This window comes from Dreissena polymorpha, chromosome 2 (genome assembly GCF_020536995.1).
Source record: "Dreissena polymorpha isolate Duluth1 chromosome 2, UMN_Dpol_1.0, whole genome shotgun sequence".
In the NCBI taxonomy this organism is placed as follows: domain Eukaryota; kingdom Metazoa; phylum Mollusca; class Bivalvia; order Myida; family Dreissenidae; genus Dreissena; species Dreissena polymorpha.
Window position 1 is genome coordinate 4061386 of NC_068356.1, and position 27675 is coordinate 4089060.

The 27675-nt window shown below is 35.6% G+C and overlaps 2 protein-coding genes across 2 annotated transcripts in view; both read left to right on the forward strand.

Moving 5' to 3' along the window:
* The window catches only part of LOC127865529 (uncharacterized), a 60248-nt gene extending 44494 nt beyond the window's left edge, over window positions 1-15754 (forward strand). The window contains exons 26-34 of the mRNA XM_052405375.1: window positions 3349-3577; window positions 3837-3947; window positions 5283-5464; window positions 7446-7617; window positions 9239-9283; window positions 9908-9977; window positions 12467-12522; window positions 13133-13387; window positions 14477-15754. Coding sequence (XP_052261335.1) covers window positions 3349-3577; window positions 3837-3947; window positions 5283-5464; window positions 7446-7617; window positions 9239-9283; window positions 9908-9977; window positions 12467-12522; window positions 13133-13387; window positions 14477-14535 — 1179 coding nt within the window. The 3' untranslated portion in view covers window positions 14536-15754. The remainder of the gene's footprint in view (window positions 1-3348; window positions 3578-3836; window positions 3948-5282; window positions 5465-7445; window positions 7618-9238; window positions 9284-9907; window positions 9978-12466; window positions 12523-13132; window positions 13388-14476) is intronic.
* Window positions 15755-21220: 5466 nt separating this feature from the next.
* On the forward strand, window positions 21221-27497 carry LOC127870235 (uncharacterized). Its single transcript, XM_052412879.1, has 5 exons — window positions 21221-21615; window positions 22418-22558; window positions 24015-24170; window positions 24397-24699; window positions 27040-27497. The coding sequence occupies exons 1-5, from the start codon at window positions 21564-21566 to the stop codon at window positions 27165-27167; spliced, it is 780 nt and encodes a 259-aa protein (XP_052268839.1). The 5' UTR covers window positions 21221-21563; the 3' UTR covers window positions 27168-27497.
* Window positions 27498-27675: the final 178 nt, after the last annotated feature.

Sequence of the window (27675 nt, forward strand, 5' to 3'; positions counted from 1 at the left end):
GTGTTGAACATATGGAATCGACGTAATTTTTAAGAGTTTACACAGATTTTATATCAAATGCATGATCATTACTGTTCGATTATTATTCAAAATTGTAGGTGCTATACATACTTAATAAAAGGTTATTATTTTATCTTTATTTCTTGAACATATGAACGAGTAATGAGAAAACAAACACAATAAATAGTTTAACCACACCAGGTGTGTGTTCTATAAAACGTGTTATACCGTTTGATGCACAATATTATTAAGCAGTTTGGGCAACATAATAATTGCCACACGTGCTTATTAATCTCAGCGTAATTGTCGATGATTAATAAATAACAGTATGTTGCGTGGATCTCAGAATGAAGGAACATTAAGGCATTGTTAGGTACTGTACACAAGAAAAGAAAACTATTTAATTACAGGGCCGTACCCAGGATTTTTTTACTGGGGGGGCCCAACCGTGGAGGGTTTGGGAGGGGTCCCCCTCCCTATATATGTACTTTTTTAATTTGGCACTTTGCAAGGTGAATTTTAATGCTTATAAAAAAACGTTTATTGTGATATGAATTAATGGAATATAACAAGTAAATCAGCACATCTCGGAAGTCTTAAGCTTTAAACATTGGTGTGAATTCACAACAATATTAAAAGCTTTAGATTTCCGAAACTTACAGGTTTAAACTGACGATTATCCACATCAACTCTCGTATTGCTTCCACCATTTTTTTCACAAATCAATAACGTCACAGGTTTTTTAAATCTAATTTTTTGGGAAAGACCTTGTCATTTTTGAGGAAAAAAATTGCACGAAACGCCTAATTTTGGGAGGAAATAATGAAAGTCTTAAATAATCAATTTAACATATTTTACTGTTTTCAAACAAATTCAAGGAAAGAGATAATTTAATTATACAATATTTTTCTACACTGGATCAGGTTAACTTATATAATGAGATCGATTTGTTGTTTCAATTTTCATTTTTTTACCAATGAGCCAATAATAGGTTGATATTACTCAATTCTCGGTACTCAATTATTTTAAATCCTGAATTCTGCCAAATTCTTATCTGTTGCTCGGCAAATTTATGAATCTGTTTTTTTTCTTTTAAACAAACATGTTAACTATCTCATCGTAATCTTTATCAGTGATTCCCTTTCAAAAATTATAAATACTCAGTTTTAATATTTTTGTCAGTGTTTTTGTTCCGGTTCAAATTCATGGCCCTATTCTCAATGCAAAAAGTATATATTGGGACCTAAAAATTCACAAAAAAAGGTTTCAAAAAAACAACAATTAAACTTTTAGAAGGAAAAATACGTCTAGGGCCTTCTCACAGAAGAAAAAAACTTGCGTCGGCAATTATCAGACCATAGTCTACGAACTCCTGTAGCAGTTGCTTCCATTCGCTGCACGTATCAAAATACATGTTACATCAACCATCGATAGATGAAGCATTCATGATCACAATGGGGGACTGATCGGGGATGTGTGTACAAGGCGATAAGAAAACATTGGCTAGAGGCTTATCTCGGTTGGCGAGCGTTAATCCCCTTGTTTATCAGGGACAATAAAACATAGCTGCTCTTTTGTTTGAGGGAAAATGTACTGTGGGCCCTTGCATGAGAGAAAAAATTGCAGTGGGCCGATTATTAATAAAAAAACATAGTTCGACAGCCAGCTGGGGGGGGGGGGCCGGGCCCCTGGGCCCATGGCCTGGGTACGGGCCTGAATTACTTAAATGATTTCCAATTATATGTTTCTTTTCTGTGGATCATAAACAAGGGAAATCATTATAAATTGTTAACTTAAATATTGTTTTAACTAAAGTAAAATTTAATTTATATCTAAATAAAAAAAATCGGTGTCTTTTTAAAACTAACACAATAAAACAAAGATCCAAACATTTTTAATAAACAAAAAACCCATCATAATATGGATATGTCATTTGAATTTAATAAAAATATTTTCAAAATTATATATGAATAGCCACCGGGTTTACTGTCAGACGGTTGAATACAAGTTCAAAATCAATATGAAATAAATGCTCATTTTTACAACGGATTTTTCATCACCTCCCTATATAATATGTATAAGAAACGTTTCTGATGTTCAGTCTGCCGTTAACTCATTTATTTTGATTACGCCATTTCTCTCTAAAGTTTTTATGATTGTATTAACGTTTTACAAAGCAGTTTAGTTAAGTATGCGGCTTTAATAATTTATTTTATAGAAAAGAGCATAATACATCATTACAAATATAGAATTTCCCTCACGTAATCCGCTATAATTGCGATCTGCTTGTCGGAGTTTTCTAATCACTAGACCACGTGACTATGTGGGCGGAGCGATCGATAATTTGGCGACTGGTCAATTGACCGATTGGCTTGATACTTCACATGTGCATAGGCCTTGGACAGAAGATGACTCTTATTAAAATTGAGGTCACTAGGTCAAAGGTCAAGGTCGCTATAACACTAAGGGGTTTCCGATCATTAACTTTTCAACGAATTGACCGATTGGATTGATACTTCACATGTGGCCGGTCCCTACTAAAATTGAGGTCACTAGGTCGTCAAGGTCACTATCATACAAAGTGTGAAAATAGTTTCCGATCAATAACTCGTCAACCAATTGACCGATTGGATTGATACTTCTCATGTGTATTGGCCTTGGATAGTAGATGGCCCCTATTGAAATTGGGGCATAAGGTCAAAGGTAAAGGTCATTGTTACACACTAAGTGTGAAAACGTTTTCCATCAATAATTCGTCAACTGATTCACCGATAAGCTTTATACCACCCATGTGCATTGGCCTTGGATAGTACATGACCCCTTTTAAAATTGGGGTCACTATGTTAAAGGTCAAGGTCACTGTTACACACTTAGTGTGAAATTGTTTCCGATCAATAACTCGTCAACTGATTCATCGATTGTTTTGATGCTTTTTTTGTGAATTGGCCTTGGACAGTAGATGACCCCTATTTAAATTAGGGTCACTAGGTCAAAGGTCATGGTCACTGGCACAATAAGTGGGAAAAGCATTTCTGATCAATAACTCGTCAACGAATCGACCGATTGGCTTGATACTTCCCATGCCCATTGGCCTTAGACAGTAGCTGACCCATATCGAAATTGGAGTCACTAGGTCAAAGGTCAAGATTACTGTCACAATAAATGTGAAAATTGTTTCCGATCAATAACTCATCAACGAATTGACCGATTGGCTTAATACTTCACGTACGCATTGGCATTGGACAGTAGATGACCCCTATTGAAATTGGGGTCACTAGTTCAAAGCCCTGTTTGGGGGGGGGGTATATGTCTCCGACCGCGGAACACTTGTTTGTTAAATGTTTCCAGTGTGAACACCTGTATTTCTCGGAAGTATTCCACTTCTCCGTCGGCGCTGACGTCAACACCTCCGCCGTCACTCCCGTGGGATACAACACCGACCCGTCAGTGGCCCTCCTGGAGGTAACTACTGGTTACAGTAGCAACCTGTCGGACGCTTACAACCTCACGGCATGGTACCCGGAGCCGACCACATTTGCCGACAGCCTCGAGTTCAGCGTGACTGCAGGGATGGCCAGTAAGCTTGAAAGGGCATTTTTATCTGGATGTGTTATGGCTTGGTCTTCATTTAAAAATAAGATATTTTTAACAGTAATATGTTTATATTTTGTTTACATACTTCGGCTGACATCCTTAAATCATCTCCATACAAATAATCAACTTTTTTCCAACAAACGTGGCAACATAATATATCAAATTATGTTTTATAACTGTAAATGAATGTGTTGTTGTTAGAAATAACAACTTGTAAGATAGTGTTACCATCTAATTTCCAGACTGCAACGCGGCTCTGGGATTGAAGAGCGGCGTCATAGCGGACTGCCAGATCAGCGGCTCCAGCAACAGTATCGCCTCCCCCACCCTCGCCCGCCTGGACGGCACCTCAGGTACTCTGTCATATTGAATACATATCACCTCCCCGATCCTCGCCCGCCTGGACGGCCAGTCAGGTACTCTGTCATATTGAATACATTTCGCCTCCCCCATCCTCTCCTGCCTTGACGGTGCCTCAGTTACTTTGTCATATTGAATACATGTCACCTCACCCAACCCCGCCTGCCTGGACGGCATCTCAGGTACTCTGTCATATGGAATACATATCGCCTCACCCATCCCCGCCTGCCTGGACGGTGCCTTAGGTACTCTGTAATATTGAATAAGTATCGCATCCCTCCCCACTCGCCTGGCTGGTTGGCGCCTCGGGAACTCTGTCATATTGAATACATTATATCGCCTCTCTCACTCCCGACCGGCTGGTTGGTGCCTTGGGAACTCTGTCATATTGAATACATTATATCGCCTCTCTCACTCCCGACCGGCTGGTTGGCGCCTCGGGAACTCTGTCATATTGAATACATTATATCGCCTCTCTCACTCCCGACCGGCTGGTTGGCGCCTCGGGAACTCTGTCATATTGAATACATTATATCGCCTCTCTCACTCCCGACCGGCTGGTTAGTGCCTTGGGTACTCTGTCATATTGAATACATTATATCGTCTCTCTCACTCCCGATCGGCTGGTTGGTGCCTTGGGTACTCTGTCATATTGAATACATATCGCAATCCCCACCCAGCCCGCCCGCCCGCCTTGACGGCGCCAATGGTACACTCTTTCATATTGAGTACACCCCCTCCTCTCCTCGCCGGCATGGGCGGCGTCTTAGGTATTCGATCACAACGAATTTATGACAATATTTTCCGATTCTCAATTTAGAAGCATTGACGTAGCACTATTTCGATGTATTCAAATTGGACGTTTAATAAATACGAAAGTGCTAAAGTTTCATGCATTCAGACAAATAAAACCGGTAGGACTACTTCTATTCAATAATAATTCAACTATTCTATTAAATTAACAGCATTAGTTTGAAGAAACGCATTTATTGAGCACTTCCTGATTAGTTTGATAACATATTTTTCACTGCCGTATTTGTAAGTGAATGTGTTAACGCATCGAAATTTAGCACCTCCGTTTTTCCTACTGCCTGTGTAACTGGTTTTAAGTAGCAGTGCCATATGGTATATAATTAGAATCAGAATTAAAAACATGATATTCTGACTGATAAATCAACTCTGGCTTTCGAACAATAATATAAATCAGAATTGATATGTATTAAACGATCAGCAAAGTCCAAAAAGTTGTATTGTTATTGCTGTCTAACTCTTATACGAACAAACAAACACCAAAAATAAATAGACCGCTTTTGTCCATGTAAATGCAGCCTGGAAACCGTACGTTCGTAACGGCAAGTTCGCCGAGAACAGGTTTTGGATGGTTTACTTCGGGGACCAGACGAGAGTGACGTCACTAGACGTGCAGCAGAACACGGTCGCACCTCACAAAGCCACCGAGATTACCCTGGAATACACGAACGACGGAAAGTCCTGGTTTGGATCGGAAACAGTGCGTTTACACGTGTGACCTATAGAAGCAATACATTTTAAAGAGCCCTTTCAAAGATTGTGGCATATATTGAAGTTTGTAATTAATTTCGTTGTTTTGATGAATGTAAACATTGGATCTAAAAAACTTCAATAAAATAAACAAGAATAAAAGTAGAAAGAAAAAAGTAACCCTCAACTGGGTTCGAACCTTTGATCCCTGGCGTAAAAGTATATCGCTTAGACCACTCGGCCATCCGTGCTCATAAAATGGTTGATGTATTTTATATATACTCTTAAAAAGTAATTATCGTAGTATCACAAAATATAACGCCAACAACAGAGCTCTCCAAACTATTAAATCGTTTCGCGTTGCAACGCTTTATAATTTTCAGGTTTTAAATCGTCAAAAGATGCATATAATGGATATTTTAGAGCATGGTAAATATTACTGTTTCCCCACAAATATCATAACTACCACGAAACTTTGCGAATGTGAAACATTTATTTTAAAATTTTGTCTGTTTGCCAAAACATGAAAAGGCCCCTTTAATGCAGCATTGAACAGTCTATATGCAGTTATAGAAGTCCATTAACTCACCTGAATTGTATACGAGTAAAATGCCTTTTCTGCTTTTATAATTCACTTGTAGTTTATACCGAAAGAATTTGAAAACCCAACATGAAATTCCAATTACCTTTATTGATTCCCTATTGAAACTGTAATATTTGAAGCATGTTTTCATATTGTCTGATTGCTATTTTCTCGGCATAGTGATGTCTAAATTATTGATTGACATTTGCGTACTACCGGGATTTCATATTGATTTTTTTTAAAGTGATATGCTTAGCAAGTTAAAACATGTTATAACAACTATTATTGCATAAACTATATCTATAATGCCCTCTGGCGGGTTGCAGAAACTTGGCAAAAGGAGGGCTTGAACGGGAGAAATCGTGTATTAACAATGCGATTCACGTGCCGTTTAAGCCCTGTTATGTGGTTTTTCATAGCCATAATCTGGTCCACGCGCAGTTACTTCCCTTCTCCAGCCTTCGACGACTTTCCAAGCATAAATGGGAAACTGAATAAGCATCAGTTTCCTCATGCATGCATGGATAATGGCTATTTCAATCCACTTTTCAAGTTAAACCATATGCACTCTCTTGACAACAGCTTTATTTTATTGGCAACGTCAATGAAGTTTAGGTTATTTACTCAACACTTTCAAAAGGCTATGCTGTAAATTTAAGTGTTTATGTACCTTCAACGTTCCTGTTGTAAATTCCAAAATAATTCCTCATTTCTTACTTTGCGCGGCTGCATTTCAAGTTTGCATTAATCCACTGGTTAAACACATTTAAAATCAAAAACTGCCTATCCGAATGTAAAGCCTCGTCATTTTGGATGATGACCGAGTGAGGCATATGTAAAACACAACCTTGAACTGTATTGAAATAATCGAATTATTTTGTCGATGTCGAATGAACAAAACATATTGTTTTCAAAGTTATTTAAAATTATTTTGGTGTGTGTGATTTGTTTATGTAATAATAGCGAAAATACACATTTTCTCGGACATGATCATCTGCGGGCGCTCTCAAAATCCGGGTCTGCCCTCGTGCTGCGCACTCGGGCAAGAACGGATTTTTCGAGCGCCCGCAGATGATCATGTCCTCGAAAACGTGTATTATCCCTATAATGAAAAATATATCCGTACATCGGTTTTTGTAGCTTTATGTAAATGTTCAATTAATCATGCGTTGAACTTGGTAAAGAGAATAATCTAAAATAATAATAGAACATTCATAACTTATGCATCTTATTTATAAGCTAATGTTTACCAGGCATTGACTTACGACAATATGATACAAACAAACCAATGAAATTGTAATGATAGCTTAGGTTTATATAGCTTTACAATATAATAACAAAAATTACAATCAGTTATTAAAATGATTTAGTCAATCACAAAACCAACTTGGCTATAAACGCTTTGCAGAAAAGCCTGGGCCCCAACCCCGGACCATTGACCAACGTTCTGACCAGTGGAACCGTCTCCCGCGGTCTCCGTATTCGTGTCACAAACGACACTACCGGCATGAACATGCCGAATGTCGCCCTCAAGTTCGAACTGTACGGCTGCGAGATAACATCGACCGTCACCCAAGCAGGTATAGAAGAACTGCGTCATACGGAAATGGGTCTTACACAACATGCGACCAGCTAAGCTCTAGAACAGGATCAATCCTGTCTGCTAACGATACCACGAAATATATCGTGACTTTATAGTGGGGAGCGAAGCTCCGGATCAGACTGCGCAAACGCACAGGCTGAATTAGAGCTAGGCTGTCCGCTTATGGCATACGATCCATTTCTGCATGACACGTTTTGGAACTAAAGATTTATTATGTCTATCGACAATCTTTCGATGCATGCTAACGTGGAACAAATTCTTGTGGAAAAAAGCCGACAATTTCATTGAATACTATTTAATGGTAAGAAATACATTTGATTTCATTTATGTTCAAAAGCGCTTGGTGCTAATGCAATATAAACTTTGATTTTCGCTGGCCATGCAAGTACAAAGTAATCTTACTCGATTTTTTCCACAAGTATCCAACGCTATCGTGATTATTTTAAATCTTTTATAAATTATAATAACGAAAATATGATTATATGACCGATTTCGATGCGTTTTCTTATTTTGGTAGATATTTATATATCAAGCAATATATATGAGTCGTGTTCTGAGAAAACTGTGCAAAATGCATGTGCGTAAAGTGTCGTACCTGATTAGCCTGTACAGTTCGCACAGGCTAATCAGGGACGACACTTTCCGCTTTTATGACATTTTTCGTTTAAATGAAGTCTCTTCTTAGCAAAAATCCAATTAAGGCGGAAAGTGTCGTCCCTGATTAGCCTGTGCGGACTGCACAGGCTAATCTTGGACGACACTTTCGCACAAGCTCTCGGAACGCGACACATATATTAACTTGTGACCATGCAAAATGGGTCTTATGCCTTTCGCGCAGTTGGTCAGGAGCTCCGCTGGTCGCTAAGTATGAGACCACGAAACATTGCGTGACTTTTATAGCTTTTTCTTTGAAAATGCTAAAATACTTAAATTAGTTTTGCTTCAAAGCTTTGCAAATTGCACAAACAAGAAGATGAAGACCTCAAATATATTGTTTTGGTAAACATTATGCAATTTAGCATGTAGTAACGTTTTTCACTAATTGTACTTGAAAATCACACATTTAACGGACTACACGGTACTTTACGCAACAGATCACGTCGGGTTTAAGATTTCGTGTATTTTATGGGATTTATCGATTATTTAAAAAAATAACTTCTGGATTAATATATGAGGTGTGGGTCTAAAGAAAATAGACAGCTTTTATCAGTTAAGTAGATACAAAAGCATTGGTCTCCCTTATATAAAGCGTTGAATTCAATGTAACGAACATATTTAAGCATGGGCGTGGAACTTATGCTTGATTTCAATACCATGTAGTACTTGCAAAACGTGTGTCATCAACAATATTTATCTGAGATTTTCTGTTAAAGTAGCTGACAAGATGAACCCACGGCATATTTACTTTAATAAACTACTGATTTACTGAGAATGGTAATACATGTATATTGTGCAGGCATCAGTTAGAAATATGAAGATCGATTTACGTCAATACACTTGAAACGCACTGACGTTCATTCCTTTCATTTATTTAAATCGATTTCAAAATAGTTTCTTAAGAGCTAATTTAACTTATGTTCTGAATTACATATTTTTAGCTTCATGCGCAGTGGTGGCTGCGACGAACCCAACAGTACCAACAGGTAATACTTTTTTGTCACGCGTTGTCACGTGTTGATAGAAAGCACAATCACACCGATGAGTCGAAATATTTTTAAGTAATAATTGAAGCACACTTCACCTAAAATGAGTCCGTGCTTTAACGAACCGAAATTAAAATAACTTACATATAATGGTAATATGATGCTACATGTACACCTTTTGTGTTCTGGTATGTTTTATTCCATATTTAAGTTCTAGTCAAGTACGTGTATGTTTAAATGGTGTTTTAATTTATATGCACGCTACAGATTCTGCGATTGAATGGTTTGAATTTTCTTACTTGACGTGTTAGCGTAGCATAAATACCGAGGAAAAATACCAGAGGTATAAATGTATCTCCGGTGTAGTATTTACTTGTGCACTAGTAGACACTGTCGATTAATCGTACACAATGTAACATGCCTTAAAAACTCAATACAAGGCCTGTTAGTTTGAATCATTTTCTAATATGGTTCACAATTGATTAAGCGGTTTGTCGCCGACAATATCTACAAAACTAACTTAAAAGCCAAACATGTAGATCAACAGTTTTCAAGTGCGTCAAATCTGAGTATACTCTGTATAATTGACTGTGAATGATAGCTCTAGTACTTCGATCATTTCAGACTTCTACCACCGCAGTTTCCTGACGACATCTGTCGGTCAGGTAATCGTCTGTGACCGGAAGTCAGATAGGTAAGTAGAGGTGATGCAATATAAATCTTTTTATCATTATATATACTAGTTGGTTACAGTTCGCGATAAAGAAACAATATATGCATATCATAATATATAAGAATTCAAGAAAGAGAGGGTCATGTTGACCCTTTAAGCGCTCCTCTGAGCTTAAGGTCAATGATTGACGAAGACTTGACCTGGGGATCCCAGTTTTGGCCATTGTTTATCAAGATTGTTTTATAAGTACCATTTACCTAGTTTTTGACCCCACTTGACCTAGACTAAGAATTGCCTAAGAATTAAACTTCTAACAAAATTCCATCACGATTGAATGATTAATCTTCTTTTTAGAATTATAACGATTTTTTTTCTCGAACACTCGTCCACGATTCTTTCTTGGCCTAGATATTATCTTGATAAACATTTTGACCCATTTTAAATTAATTTCGTCATAATTATTGCGTCTAGATTGGTAAAAAAGTGCGTTTTTTTTGGCGTTGCTGTATTAAGCCAGCTTTTCACCTTACCTGACCTTTGTAAGTGTCCAATACAATTCAAATATAATTTCCCGCGGCTAGGTACGAATGAATACACTTCATTTATTCCATTGTCTGATTTGAGTATACCACCAGAACATTGGAAACATATCCGCGTCTTTGTAACAATGTTTTACTGCATGAAACAATGTTATCTCTAATGAAAAGGCTTAATAGATAGAACAGTTTTACACTCAATTCTCGACATCAATACAGTTTGTGGGTGCACCTTTTATTTTCAGAAATTACAAGCGCAAAAGCGTTTATACTTAAAGGCTATGTTCTCATATTTAGTACTTACTTCCATATTCCTGTCAACATGTTAACAGAACAGAACAGAACATAAGTTTATTACGACTTGTACATAGTACATCGTCAGTCTTAACCTTGTAATTATACATACATCAACAGGTCATGTGAATAGGAAGTGATCATACAGTTATAAATAATATACATTCAATCTAACGTAATGCATGCAAGTAGTTTGAGGAAAAAGAAAATAGCATTTTTTACAAACTATTTATGTGGCACGGTGGCTATCTAGTTATCAACATTTACGGAAATATACTAAATTAGAATTTGATTATCTTGCGCATAAAATGTGTATTATTATGTTAATAATAATAGTAAGACATAACACACATATTTTGCATATATTACACAGTTTCCATAAGGCATCAAATTAAACAATCAGACACGTCTGTTTTACATCTGTATGTAAAAAAAAAGAAAGAAAACAGTAATACTTTTTTGTTTTGAACAAAAGTTGGGCATGTAACATATAACATATGATTCAGTTAACATGTAAAAGTTTAAAGAGCAGTGGAAGCGAGGTTAATACATTACGTTTCAACCCGCGAGGTATCGGGTCAATTCGCGGTTAGTGTGTGAATGTCAGAGTTAATAAAGGTCATCACCGGAGTTCGCGGCCAGTAAAATATTCGTTATGTAATAAAGAAGCTATCCGTGAACTAGGTTACTTGAAATTTTCTTTAGACCAGAAATATGTTAAATGAAGATAATCAGCAATATATATATGGTAGGTCAATAATAGATTCTTAATGTGTTAATAGATCCTTAATGTGTTTTCAACAATGCAATGATAAATATTATTTAATTAATTTAACAATACTTATTCCACCATATTGACTAATGTATTGAGCATGAGCGCGATGATTCTCGATACTGTAAACAATCGAATCAAATAGCAATGCCCGACAAATCACTCAAACAGGTTTGTTCGAAGAACGCGCCTTTAAATACGGATACTTCGCGTGTGACCGGTTGACTCATATGTTTTAATTTCACTTCCATTCTTATTTTGGTTTTCTGTTTTGTATCTACAGGTTTATGACCAGCAATATGTTATAATGTAAAATAAGCCGCGAAAACTCCGCGTAACATCCCGTACTGCGTGTGATGCAGCTGAGAACTGCACAGAAAAAGACATTCGCTATCCTTGATCTCATTCATTGAACTATCAACGCCGTATATCTTTTTTAAAGATATTTCTTGTTATCTATATCCGGTATTATCGAAATAAAAAATGGTTAAAGTTTCATCAATATTGATTGGTAATGTCAACCCATGAGTGGTAAAGAGCTAAAAGTTTACAACGCTCGACTCACGACAATTGACACTGGGCATAGATTGATCTCAAACGCTCTCATAAATTACTCCATGCTCCAAAGAAATTCATACGGAAACTAAGCCACATATATTTTTTTAGTTAGGTAGCATTGTCGCAACACAAGGAACCAAATTTCGAATTATCATTAATGTCCAAAGAGAATTCTCCAAACATATGGAACATGGGCACGACTACATTTGTGATGTCCACACATTTGTTGTCGATATTTGTCACTATATGGTATATTAAATATTAATGTGGTATATAAAATATTAATGTGCATCGACATTGTCGATTCAATGATTTATTAGTTATTAGCATGATACCATATCTTATTGCAGCTCGACATATCACGGACACTGCATAAGGAGTCTGAACAACGGCGATGAGTGGAACGGTAATAGCATAACGACTTCATCTCGGCTATAATATCTGCAAGGGTTATTGTTTGTTCTGTCAGACCCTTTGTTTCGTCTCAGCCTTGTTGATTTACATCCATATTATCTTGCTATTGAATATGATCAGTGACACCAAGTCTGCTGATAATACACATATTTTGCATAAGAGGTGCTTCGGTTTAATAAACTATTTTATTTGAATGCTTAAAAGTATTTTTACAAATACCGACTCCAAATGTACGTTTTACATTATAAAATATGATTTTACTTCTCAATTATAATGTATAAAAGTATCGTTGATGCAATACTCCTTAACCCATTTATGCCTAGCGTCTAGAAAAAGGCCTTGGCAAACAGCGTAGACCCATCAGGGTCTGCGCTGTTTGCTATAAGAATTTCTGTAAGAAATATTCTAAATATAGAAATAAATATACTAGACATCCCTAATTTTTGAAATAAATTGATCCAATTTAGAAGGAGGGAAAGTCCACCAGGCATAAATGGGTTAAACTGTACAAGTGCATATGTAATGTTCAACGATGAACGCATATTTCCAATCCTTACCCATATTGACGATGTTGTTGTACATCCGCTTACGCTCGTTGACAGAAATTGACGGCAATCTGGCAAGCATGATTGGTCGCGAGACGGCACTGAATGTCCTCTACGCGTACGGGCAGAACCTGAAGACGATTCTCCAATCTACCGACGAAGGCCTGACGTGGATGACGGCGTCGCCCGATAGACTGGCGGCCGACAAACTACTGGGCACCTGGATCGGCGCCAAAAATGTCCCGGAAACGAGCGAGAGCAATCTCATCACCGCGACGCCGCATTTCACATTCCAGCAGTCACCATGGGGAGGTAATGTATGGAAGGGAATTTTTAATTATATTAGAATCATGTAAATGGGCAGCGTCGGAAGCACGGCGTAGTTCTCATTGCTGCCCGAAGCCGATCTCGCGTTCGCTCGTAAATGTCCGGATATCGTAGCGGCAAATACACATGGAATAAATGTTCACACACAAAATAAAAACGAACATTTTGTATATCGTAAAATCTATGTTACCAGGTCATATCTAGCATTGAGTTTTTGGCTATTGCTATGAGGTACACTGATTTTTTTATATGTTAACTTTATTGTTTGCTTAAAAAAAACACCGTAATATTCATTGATTTTGATGAGTCTTATTGGGGCTTGAATCTGTTTTTTATTCAAATAGTTTTCTAATTCTAATCTGTCGTTGTTGTTCGTTTCCACATCAACATCTTAATATATAAATGAAAATAGTTTTATTAATTCGCGTGTGTTTCAGCAAATGTGCATTTTCAAATAATTATAAGCAAAGTGAAGTCCTAAACATTTCCATTAGTTATCAATATACCATCCGTTGTCCGACAGTAAATAACTGTTAAAGGGACCTTTTCACAGATATTTGCGTGTATTGAAGTTTGTCATTAAATGCTTAAAATTGATAAATGTAAAAATTGGAACTTAATAGCCCCTGTAAAAAAGAGAATACATTTAAAAAAAAATATCCTCAACTGGGCTGGAACCACTGACCATAGGAGAAAAAGTCTAGCACACAACCCAATCGGGCATCCGTGCTGATATATTAAACTTTATTTTAGCAATCAACGTTATCTCAGAACATATAACGAAAACAACAGAACTCTCCAAATTATTCAATAGTTTAGTTTTTGTAACGTTTTATACGTTCCAGGTTTTTAAATCGCTAAAAGATGCATATATAATGGATATTTTAGAGCATGGTATTACATTTTACTGGCAAATATGTAACTACAACAAAAATTCGCAAATCTAAAACCATCTTTTTCAATTTTTACCATTTACACCAAACGTGAAAAGGTCCCTTTAACGCGTGCATATGCATAGAGCATACACTATACCATGTAAATTACTGTAAATTACTGGTTTTATTATCGTTCCAGCAACGTACTCGGGGATGTTCTACAATACAGTACAGAAGCACAAATGGTCGTCCGCCTAAAGTTGGAGTCACGTGACAAATTTAAGTGGACGAAAAACCCAACTGGCGGCAATTTTAAGAACGATACTGTTTTTTCAGTGATTAACACTCATGTTGTTTAATTCTTGTTATTGCAGTAGATGATTTGTTTATCAACTGTAGTTTTAGCGTTTAATGCCAAAATTAATTTACATCTAAATATTGGTTTCACACTTGTTTTAGACAAATCTGTAACACACATAACTTGATATCGAGACTATTTTTTATTAATCTGAACATTTATATTTGCTTACTACATACCACATTTTTCAAAAATGAAAGCCGATGCATTGTAATGCTTCTCCATCACATTTTTTAACCTGCTAATGATTTTACTTCAATATTTAATCATATGACAATCCCTGCAGATATATACTTTCAAACAATTATATATTATTGCAAATATTTCGTGTTATTTCAACGTATCAGTCTAATGCGAACTGTGTTAATTTACTTCAAAATATAATTTAACCTGCTGAGTTTTAGAACTTACATAATATCTTTCAAGGTAAAGAATCGTGCTTTTAATGTTTCTTAACTTACATTTTCGTTATTACAAAATTATGACCGCTTTGGATAAAGTATTCAGTAAAGGGAAAATAAAAAATATATTCAAAATGAGAACAGCTCTCCCATAAATTGAACATTTCATTTCCAAGAATGTTGCTGAAATTATTAGGCGAAATAAAAACGTATGTCACTTTTTGCAATCTTCAATAAGACGTTTGATAACATCTGCTTAAAGTTTGTTTGTTTCTGTTTCTATACGTAGATATGAGTTGTCGTGCTTTTTCGTAGAAGAAATTACCAGCAACAGAAGCAAAAAAACAAGACAAGTATTTGATCCGTCCTACAGTTCTAAAACACGTAAACCTGGATGTATCAAAATAATCGTTTGAAACTTTTATAACAACGGCTATATGTTGTAAGCCAGCATGCACACGAACAATTTACATAGTTCATAGAGTTGTAATTGTGGTCTGTGTTATACTGTGTTTTACTTTCCTGACTTTGTAGAACTCTCCTGTACTGTCTGGGTCAATTACTATTTTTATATAAGTGCGTAAAAATCTAACTGTGATAAGTTGTCTAAATCTCTTTACTCGTATTTCGTTTTGTTTGTTCGTTGGTTTAGAAAATCATAATTGTATTTTTCTTAAAAATGTTAGGTTTTTGGTCATAAAATAATGTTTCGACGACATTGTGATTTCGTTTTAACTGGACCATTTAGAAAACGGTATGCTGTGAACAAAATTGATTTCAAACATATGTGCAACCACACATTTGCGTTTCAAATATAAACAAATTGGATCTTTATCTCCACCAGCAGGAGGAACACTTTTTAGCATAAATTATATCAAAGGTCAATGTAAAGCAATTTTTGTTAGAAAGTAGAGGGGGGGGGGGGGTGCGGTCATGTCTCGACTAGCGAAATAATATATACATTCAATAAACATTCGAACCATTAGAGAGTCGTGTGTTAAAAGGATGCATGTGCGACGACCTTTGTATTTGATTTCCGTTTATTAGTTGTTCGCTTGCGAACAGCTTAAGTAATAAAAGCGCTGAAGGCACTGAAGATGTTCGCTATTGCATAATTTAACACGCAATTCAGTTTTCAAAATCAATCGCAAGTTTGAAATGAACACACACCATTCAAATTAATAAAGTGTGTGTCATAGCGCACGGGTCGAGTTTTGTGTGCACGTTTTATCATCCTTATTATTTCGTAAAAATAACTTAGACAAAATAAAAACAACATGGCTTTTTGGACGTTCTGAAAGCATAGAAAGTATGATGAAAATGGTAATGAGAACTTAATATAAATAAAATTTGCAGTCACCATCATATAAAAGGAATATTTTTGGAATATCAAATAACTATCTCACCAAGAATATAACTTCATAATGAAAGTTCCGTGTACAAATTTTTTGATTTTTGACACCATATACAAATTCAAAATATACAATAATCTTCGTATCTTGTATGTAGAGGAATAAAAGTATATACACATTGCTGTTTATGCTTGTTACCCGAGCAGTTCACACGGTGTCAACAACGCTAACATAAACATAGGTATAGAGCACTAGTGCGCTTATTAGGCGTAGCTGTTTTACTCAGTGTCATCTTAGTGACTTTTACATAACGCCAATAGACACGCATGAATATTTTCGAATATGTAATATGCTGATTCGAGATACAACCTCTGAATCTCTGCTACATCACTGCGTATGTGCTCAATTCAAAAGATGTAGCACTGTTCAGAGTAAGGAATTCCGGACTACTCTCTGTGTGCTCAAACGACACAAATTGTGGCCCTGTTACAATTACCGGTTACAATCCATCTCGCAGAATTTCACTTTCGCCTCCAAGATGAGAAAACAATCATTAGCGAAATAGAATAGTGTCACGATAACAGAAAATCGTTTTATTATCACACACAATGTTTGCCGTACTTGGTCAGCACGTCTGGAAATCATTCCTAAATGTGTGGATAGGCGGCCATTTTTAACAAATTTGCTATTTTGAATTCTATTTTGTATCAAAAAGCATTGTTCTTAAATGTGGTATTTTCAATTCGCAATCAGATTTGTAATGACCCTCGTCATGCGAAAATGGGTCTTATTCGAACTCAAACCTCTTGAATATATTATACAACTCTTTATCGCGCGAATACGCGTAGTAAGCGGGTAATGGGCTCCTAGTAGCTAAGGCGTATCGACCTGAATTTTAGGCTAACCACCTTAGACGGTCGCTAAGCGACCTTTTAAAAACCTGATAACTGCCTTATCTGCCGCATCCGCGCCTAGAAAAAGATGTATAATGTATGCAAGAGGTTTGATTTCTTCAACTATATTCATTCACAATTGGAAACATAATGTGAATATCGTGTTAAATGGAATATTTTAAACGGAGCGTATAGAGTAAATAATCAATAAACAATGTTTGTATTATACGTGTCGCAGAAGAGAATGTTTATGAATTATTAAAATAGTCCACTATCTGCTGCGTCTTAATGACATAGTATTTTTGCTCAGCACAGGTCATTCATTATTTGAGGCTATTAATAGATGCGGGAAAATAAAACAACTGCTAGTCAATAGGGGATGTGGAGAGTCCAATACACTATCACGCGTCTGTTGCGTAACATTGTTGATAGTGTTTGCTACTACAGCGGGGTTAAATTTGATATGAACAGAACAGAACAGATATTTTATTTTATTTGTTCATAGTACATCATCATAACACATATTATTATATGACAATTTATAACATCACGTATATCAGTATAATATATAAACACGAATTAATATTTCAATATAACATAACACAGCATGTAAAGAGGATGATCAGTTTTCGTTAACATTTGTAATTTCGTTTCTAATTTCCAAGCTTTCTTTAACATATTTTGCAAATTTAATCAATACAAATTTGTTTTCAGTTTTCAAAAGCTCAATAAATTTGAACATTGATGGTCGTACATAATACTGTTTCTTAATATATTTCTTACGTATATTGCTAAAACAAGGACAAATAAAGAGTGAAATGGTACTCGTCTTCAATATCGACGGAATTACAACATTGACAGTATCGCTCATTTCTTGATATTCTATTCCTACCGAATCTACAAGTTTGAACTCTTAAAGAATGTGCAGATAATCTTATTCTAGTGACAAAGAACCTTAAACTACTTGGCAATACATCTAGAAATAGTTCATATGACAGAGAATCTTTACAATTTTGTAACAAATCTAATACATTACTATTTTCAACAGAGCTATGCCAGTCTTGTTTATAAGTACATGTATCAATCAATCTTTGTTTAAATATATGTGGAAATGCTTTACAATCAATATTATCACTATCTATAAAGCAATCAGCAAAGCCATATGTTTCTATCAATTGTTTAACATTTGATACCCAATTATTATTACCTTTTGAACAATCAGATATACTTTGTCGATAAATCGTTTTCATAATAATATATCAGTATTTAACAATTTACATTAATACTTTATTATCCTAATATATCGAGTAATATATAACGGGTATCTTCCTAAGTCACCATATACACCAGCGTTACAAGTACTCATTCTGACCTTTAAAACACTTTAACGCATTGTAATTTGGGTTTAATATAATATTTTCTTCAATTATACATAAGTAATTTTTATGCTTTTAATGATTTACCAATTAAATGCTCTTGATTCATAGCGAAATTGCCAGTGTAATTAAAAATTGTACCGAGATAGTTGAAGTTATCTACAGTTTCTAACAAGTTCCCATGGTAACTCCACTTCTCATTTGGAAGTACTCTGTCTCTTTTTCTAATAACCATTACCTTGTTTTTTTTAGTGTTTTTCTCAAGACCTCACAGTTACAATAATCCTATAAACTATCTAAGCTATTGTGTAAGTCTTCTGGTGTTTTACCCAAAATTGCCATATCATCAGCAAATAACAATAATATTAACAGCATATCCTCAAAATATAAACCTGAATCTAAATTACTTTGTAAATGTAGTTCTAGGTCGTCCACGAATAAAGAAAAAAGCAGAGGCGAAATTATATGTCTGGGAAACGTTCTTTTGTTCTCAAAAGTTAGCGGGTGCTAACAACGCAATAGTAAAATGTTAAGTTCGTTTATATGCACAGTTCCCAATTAATACAACGTTGAACATAAGTTCACCAATAACTACAGGTATACTTCAGACAACAAAACAAATGCTTTATAATCGCTAAAACCGAATATAAACAAGAAATGTGTTTGTCAGAAACACTATGTCCCCTTCTGCGCCGCTTTGAAGCTGTATATTTGACCTTTGACCTTGAAGGATGACCTTGACCTTTCACCACTCAAAATGTGCAGCTCCATGAGATACACATGCATGCCAAATACGAAGTTGCTATCTTCAATAATGCAAAAGTTATGGCAAAATGTTAAAGTTGGAGCAAACAAACACACAAACCAACCAACCAACAGACAGGGCAAAAACAATATGTCCCCCACTATAGTGGTGGGGGACATAAAAACACACTTAATATTGCATCAGGTAAGAAATATCTTTTAAAAAGATATTCGGCGAACATGCTGAATTTGAAATAAAGTTTGAGATTTATGTTTCTAAATAATTAAATTGAAAAACAAAAGTGAAACAATTGTGTGTGCGTGTTTTCACTTGTAATTCGCATATTTGCCGCATAAATTGTGTGTTATTATAGTTAAACCACACATTAGTGTTCATAGATACAAATTATACAACGGGAGTTCACATCATATGTGTCCTCACATGGCTTATTTCAATACCATCGAAATATATCGTGTGTTAATTTGTAACACGCAGTTTTCTTTCGAAACATTCAAATCACAATTTCATAAACGCGTCATGCGAAAATGGTCTAATGGCGTTTCGGCCAGCGTAGCTCAACTCAGCCTGTGCATTTGCGTAGTCTGGTCAGAGGCGATGCTGTCCGCTATAAAATCATTCAAGGTTTTATGGTCTCATTATGTTACTCCTGACCAGACTGAGACATGCGCATATTAACTGGTTCTCATTATTCCATTTTCGTCATATTTTTAATGCTTTCAGAACGTCTAAAAAGAGACATCTTGTTGTTGTTTTGTTTACATTATATCTATAACATAAATATGATGATAAACAGTGCACACACATCTCGACCTAAGACACACTCTGTATAAATTTGAATGGGTTGTGTTCATTTCAAACTCGCGATTTAAAAAGTTAAACACGAATTTTGATAAATGAGTTGCGTCTAATATTATGGAATAGCGAACAACTTCAGTGCCTCCAGCGCTTTGATACATGTATATTAATTCATCACCGCGAATGGTTTGATGTTCGCAATTTGTCTTCCACTTTGCATGCGAGGAACACACGTTCTGCAATTATATACAAATAGTTCATTACTTGCGAGTGTTTGTTTACCAATACAAATCGAACATGGGACTTTAACATTTATTTAACACTATTAAGTCAATACATTGATCCTACTGTGAGCATACGTATGCGACTTAGAGACGACAATCTAGTATTTTTCCATAATACAACTATAAAGACACGTCTGTATAGAATTTTTAACAGAGCGCGTCTGATATATTGTCAACTTGGGATTGCTATTTACGTCCTTAAACACGTCTTTTTCGATATTATTACAAAAAATATAATACTTTTGAACAGAAAATGAATATATTTAGAATGTGCTAAAAAGTCTCTATATCTAGAGATAGTTTACAACCTATTGAAAGCGACCGCTATTTTCGCGAGTCATTAAACTTGTTCAAACAACAATTAGACAGCAATACGGGTATATGACGTCAATGGGAGATCTCAACAAAGTTAGGCCAAGCAGCCGTTCTTGGCAGTTTCTGCTTTTGGTGGCATTTAAAGGGCCATCTATAAGCATTTATATAGACGCGCAATTGCAACCGGTATTCGTTCATTTATAATTTATGAAATTCGATATCGCCCCATTGGTGCAAAAAGGTACCATGTGCCTTCTAATTTCAATGTCACATGGTACCATATGCCTTCTAATTTCAATGTCACATGGTTCCTTTTTGCACCCAGGATCGATATGATCTCTGATATATGCCGACAGCGTTTTCGCTGAAACATGGATCAATAGGGGTGGAAATGAATGTTTGCTACTGCTATTCAAACTTTGTGATGTGACAATATGTCCCAACAGTTCAGTATTGATTTCTGAGGTTATTACCATAAAGGTGTTCTTCGAATCGGAACCAAAGCCTTTATCTAGCGGATCGAAGTCGCTGTTATGATTAGCGGGTTTGCTAAAGTGGACGAGTATAATATTGATTAGGTATGTGTGACGTCATGCGGATATTGAAATTTTATTAAATGTGAGCTGATATAGATTCCAACAAATATGGCATCTAGAGATTTCAGTGTTCTGAGCTTTCTCGAACCGAACAATCATGCTATTTACAAAGTTGAATACTATTTTTTATAATTAAATTCACCAACGATCATGACAACGAAAAAAGAAGTATTCTTTTCTGTGATTTTCTATGCACTGCAAGGTAAGACGTTTTAATTAATGGTAATTTTTTAAGCTACATATATAACGTATTTCGTTTGTGAAGTTCATTAAAATACGCAAGCAAGAAAACGGCATGTAACAATTATTACACATCCCAGAATATAACCGACTTACGTGATCGTACTTGATACTTGAATGTTTTAATTACATTGCCCATTATAGTTGTATTTTAAATCTTGAAAGTTAATTTAAATCTTCTGTATTGTTTTATGCAGCAACATATGTAAAAGATATAGTATATACGCGTTTGTCTTTTTTTTATTATGATATGGGTAATCGTTGTAACACATCTTCAAATGATATGGTAATATCAAAAGTTTTCAAATGAATATTTTAAGACCGAAAATTGTAATCGTAACATTAAACATGCATTTGCTACTGTGTATTTTTATACAACGAACTTTTTTAATATAACTTTTTACATTTTGTCAATAAATAGCAAGATATTTAGTGTTTAATATAGTCTTTTTTAAAGCTTAATTCGGGATTTCTGTTAGGTCATGAAATGCTTTCACTTTCTCTCCGATACCATATTGCATTGCGTGATGATATTAAAAACAAAACAAAAACAATTCATTACTAACACATATCGTAAAGTATTAACGAAGCAATTACTAAGTTCACGTATTTAAGTACATGCCACCTGGCATCTTTGTTAGGAGCCAAGTTCACTATACAATTAAAAGAAAACAACGAACCTACAGCAAGAATACAAACTGAAAAAAACAACACAATTAAGCGTACAGACATGTCATGTTAATAATTAACATCTTCTATTGCAGCATTAGTTTCCGGGACCACGAAAATATGTTACAACTTTAAAAACGAGCCGCGCGAGCGCTCGTGTGCTAACGGTTGCTGTGGTACCGACTATGAGCAGTATTGCTGTGACAACACCCTGCCTATAGTGGGCTCAGTACTAGGTACCATTTAATACATATGAATCTAATTTAAAAATATACATTTTGCGATTACCATTTGGTTTTCGTGAAATATTGTGGACCATGAAGAGAAGACGTCAGTCGTGAACGAAAATATACATATGAAGCGCGCTCTTGAAAAAAAAAACTGGTTTATTGCATGTGCGTAAAGAGTCGTCTCCGATTAGCCTGTACAGTCCGCACAGGCTTATTAGGGGAGCAAATTTCGGCATATAATTGAATTTTTTTTAAACAGACTTTCTTTTTAACGAAAAAAATCATACAATCGGAATGTGTCGTTAAATATTATCCTGTTTGGGCTGCACTTAACAATTTACGCACCTGCGTTAAGACTGGTTTTCCCGAATTCGTATATATGAGCCGCGTTTTGAGAAAACTGGGCTTAATGCATGTGCGTAAAGTGTCGTCCCAGATTAGCCTGTGCAGTCCGCACAGGCTAATCAGGGACGACACTTTCCACTTTTATGGTATTTTTAGTTTCAAGGAAGTCCCTCCTTAACGAAAATAAAGTTTTGGCGAAAAGTGTCGTCCCTGATTAGCCTGATTAACAAGGCTCAATTATGTCCAATAATTAACGACAACTAGCATTTATTATTGTAAATTCGATGAGCAGCTAAATATCAAACTTTATTACATGAACAACTATTAGTATTTTTATATACCTTTAGAAATATTCAGTAATGTTTGATAAACAAGTACTTGATACAATATTAAGCTTCTACAACGACAAACACGATGTTCGATACATGTTAACATTAGCTTTTTATCTATTGTTAAAAGTATAACACCGTATAACTTGATTGATATAAGAAGTTTTTTTTATATTTTTTTACTTATTATACAAGGCTTAATATGGCATGAAACCACACATAAATGGCTCCTAAGTTTTGGCCGCGGAATGTGTATTGCATCGATACGACTTGTCCATACATGAATGTTCAATGTAAATATCATCGAAAGTATATGTGAACTGAACTATATATATACGCATCATAAACACATCTGCGAATATACAGATCATTCGTTTCGTTATTACCAAGTTCGTCTAACAAATCGTGTTAAACTGATATGATATTCGTTCTTTTATGCATGATACATTATTAATCAGGAAGTCAGTTAAATGTTTGCTATGATTGTAATCACGAATCAATAATTGCGTACTCTTTATGCTTATCTGGGACGAAACTTTATGTACATTCATTTAGCCCGGGTTTTCCTGAACAAGGTGCAAATATAATTTAAAATAAATTTTGTAGTTATGTGAGCCAAATTCTGTCTTAAATATACCGGGTAGTACCCTCAATTTTTCAAATTAATCATTTTTAAGAAAAAAAATCACATACGTTTGTATACAATGCCTTTGTATTAGCATTTAAGTTACAGGTGTCTCAAATGATGAGCATGGTCTATATATAAAACCTTTGTGTAATACTTCCAGGTGCCGCCGCGGTGTTTGCGATAATTCTGGCAGCAGGCTACTACTGCTACCGTAAGAAGAGCAAGAGTCGCCAGGCTGCGAGACAGACCGCTGTGATTGTACGATGCGGATGCGCTTCGACCAATGCCGCTAACGCAAATAATACACAACAAAGAGGTTTAGCCGTTCATGTCTTTATAACTGGTTCTCTATGATAACTTTTATTTGAGTCGAAGTAACTGTGTTTGATAATGGACTAAAAATTTTTATTTGTTAGGTCAATGTCTATGGACTATTTAATAGTTTTTTAAAAATCAGATTTATAAGTTTAACTTATAGTTTACAGTTAACACTTTCTTATCAAGGCATTAATAATGTACTATGATTTGTTTATTAACTTCAGGTCCGCCACGAATTCCGGCACCACGTGGCCCGCCGTACAGAATCCCCATAAACCGCGCCTCCCCGACCTCCAATACACATTACAACCCCGCGTTCGTCTTGGCTGACCACGTGCCGAGCGCGTTCCAATACGACCAAATGGCAGTTTACCCGCCCCTTGACCCAGCGGCCCCTATGCTCCCCCCGTACGAGATGACGTTAGCTCCGCCCCCTTATGCAATGCACAAGTCTGAGCCGCCTTCACGACCTCCATCGTACAACGACTCCATTCACCATATGGGGTCACAGAAGGGGCTCAAACCTGGTGAATATACAGATACATTACCTCCACCGGCTAATTAATGCTGAAACAATTTTCGATATATTTAGAATGCTATAAATATGTAGGTTTTTGTTTGATAAACATATGTGTAAATGTTGCATGTGTTATTACATGTAGTATGTATAGTGCATAATAGTATGATAAGAACGTATAAGTTCCTTCTGTAAGAAGTAATATTTATTATAGACATCGCAATGAAGTGTATTTCTACCATGTATAAAGACAATTGGTCATCGGTTTAACAAGAAAAAAGCTTCACAGTCAAACTTAATATTTCTAACATTGCTGAGGTAACGTTTACTTCTGGTTGAATGTCAATGTTTCGCATAAAATCAATGTATCGTCATTTTTTGTTTTGAATTAAAATTTGCGTTGACTCGTAAACATATATTTGACAAATGACTTTATTAATGAAAGGTAATTATCCAATATAATGTTATTTTATTCTCAGATGCTCGTTAAATAATGACTATATACTAATACGCTATAGATATTTGCGAAGAAGATGTGATATACTAGTGTTTGTGGCCATATGGGATTGAAATAAATGTAAATGACATTGTCATCATGAAGGACGTTATTTCCCGTAAATACATTCCTTATCGAGCCATGTGTACCCTAAACTGTGATATTAATATGATATAAACATTGTGTCATTTTACCATATCAAGATAAATTGATCAACGTGCGCGTAAAAGTTTGTGGTAAACCGTTCGTATAAATTGGGACAGATCGTCTTAAAGCAGAACGGAAGTCTTTTTGATCATGCGTTCAATACTTGGTGTATTACTTTTTATTCTTTAAGTTTAAATGTTGTCTTAGACTGCTATGATGTAAGTAGAATAACTTTTTTGACTATGTCCCATTCATTCTGCTTTAAAATTATGCCAAATTACTAAACAAGCAACAATACGATATGATGTGGTGACACACACATGTATAATCAAAGATGATATACATTTTGCTCAACGTTTATTTAGTGTTTTACGATTATTTGCCGGTGTTTAATTATTACATATAGAGATATGATTTTCAGAGTGGCAAGATAATATTACATTTCTGCTTGTTTTGTATTTTGTTGATATATGTATCGACTCAAACTTCAGGAACAAAAATCTATGTCTGGATTGTTTAAATAAAAAACTTTGCTTACACTTTTTTGTCCTTCACTTTACATTACGAGTGTAGTTATACTCATCAGTCTTAACCCATTTATGCCTAGTGGACCCTCCCATCCTTCTAAATTGGATCAATTTATTTCGAAAATTAGGGATGTCTAGTATATTTATTTTTGTATTTGGAATATTTCTTACAGAAATTCCATTAAGCAAACAGCGCAGACCCTGGTGAGACGCCGCATCATGCGGCGTCTCATCTGGGTCTACGCTGTTTGCCAATTCCTTTTTTTCTAGACGCTAGGCATAAATGGGTTAAAGTAACAATCACGCTCATAAATATCGAATATTTCGTTTAATAAAGCTAACCCATAAAAAATCAATGTTCCTTTTAGCAAAATGCAAAATTTCAACGTTAGATGTTGTCTGGTATAATTGATTTAACGAGATACAAAATGCTCGTTTTTATTTTTTTGTTGCCACAAATAATTCCATTTATATCTCCCGTGAAATATCCGAACATTTACGGGCGAACACGAGATTGGATACGGTAAGCGTCGGGAGCATGACGTAGCTCTCATGAATAATCATTCTGTGAAATCCAAATGAATTCTGGGTAACTGGAACTTAGGTAGCAGTACACGGTAGGAAGCAGAAATATGCGAATTGGCCCCGTCAAAAAGTGAAATATTGGAAAGGGTTGGTTTCAATGTCAAATTTGAGGGTAATAGGTCTTATTGTACCCCCAAATCGCATTACATCCTAAGAATATGACCATTTTCAAATGCGAAACTGTGGCGTCATGACCTCTTGTTGTTGTTGTGTTCTTTGTTACTCAGGAAGGGCAACTGCGGTAGGCATATTGTATTTTGGGTTCTTTTTAAGCTGGAATCGCTAGTAGGGTCACGCTGTGAATTATTGTGCGAAAACCACCTGGATACCTGGTATTTATTCATGGTTTGATGGGTTGTGCTATGTTTTGCGTGTAAAAATATCATTCCAAAAGCAGGCTATCATTACGTTTCATTCGTCCCCAGCCACTTTCGTACATGGTAAAAAGTTGACTTTGAAGCCCCTTTTTGCGGCCTTGTCATTCTTTCATTTTTGTCATTAGTATCACCTGTACAGGTTCCATATGCTCTTTTTTTTATCTTAAATGTAAGTTTCAGACTACTTGTGTGCAGTGAATGTGTTTTTATGATTGCAGGTTCGTTATTTTCTGAATTGAGCGTGGTGGAGATCAAGAAGGCGTCCGAGGCTCCGAGAGAGTGTGTGTCTACTGTGGTCTGCTACCTTAGCGAATGCGAAAATGGCTTGTATAAATTATGCAAATGAACGCAACCCGAATGAATCCGATCCTGACTCGTGAGCGAACGTAGATTACATCGTGGAACGATATTTAGATGCTTAAAACTTGCCAAATGCTTGTAATATAACGTTTTTACATCAATGTTACTTGTTTTTAAGGTCTTCCTATTGTAATTAACCATCGTGTGGTACTACTTGTTGTCGAATGTTTTTATATAGCATAATACAGTAGCCGTATGTATTGGTGAGCGTTATAGTGACTTTAAAGTATGTATTGCCATATAGCAGCACACGTATTATCATCTTCATAAATGTTCCATAATTCGAATAAATGTTAAAATGAAGACAGACAATTTATTTGACAAAACAATACACATTAATAAACAAAACGATCATTAGACACTCTCGTACTTTACGCATTATTATCAGTCATTGCGTTGGTGTGTTTAAGTTTATGTTTTCTTCAGTTTGTTGTTATTTAAAAAAACAACGGGTGTTTATATAAAATTATCGTCATTTAAATCTAATTAAGAGG

Coding starts and splice junctions, on each gene's coding strand:
- LOC127870235 (XM_052412879.1), top strand. CDS start 21,564: ATGACAACGAAAAAAGAAGTATTCTTTTCTGTGATTTTCTATGCACTG. Junction 22,559..24,014: donor TATAGTGGGCTCAGTACTAG/GTACCATTTAAT, acceptor TAATACTTCCAG/GTGCCGCCGCGGTGTTTGCG. Junction 24,171..24,396: donor AAATAATACACAACAAAGAG/GTTTAGCCGTTC, acceptor TATTAACTTCAG/GTCCGCCACGAATTCCGGCA.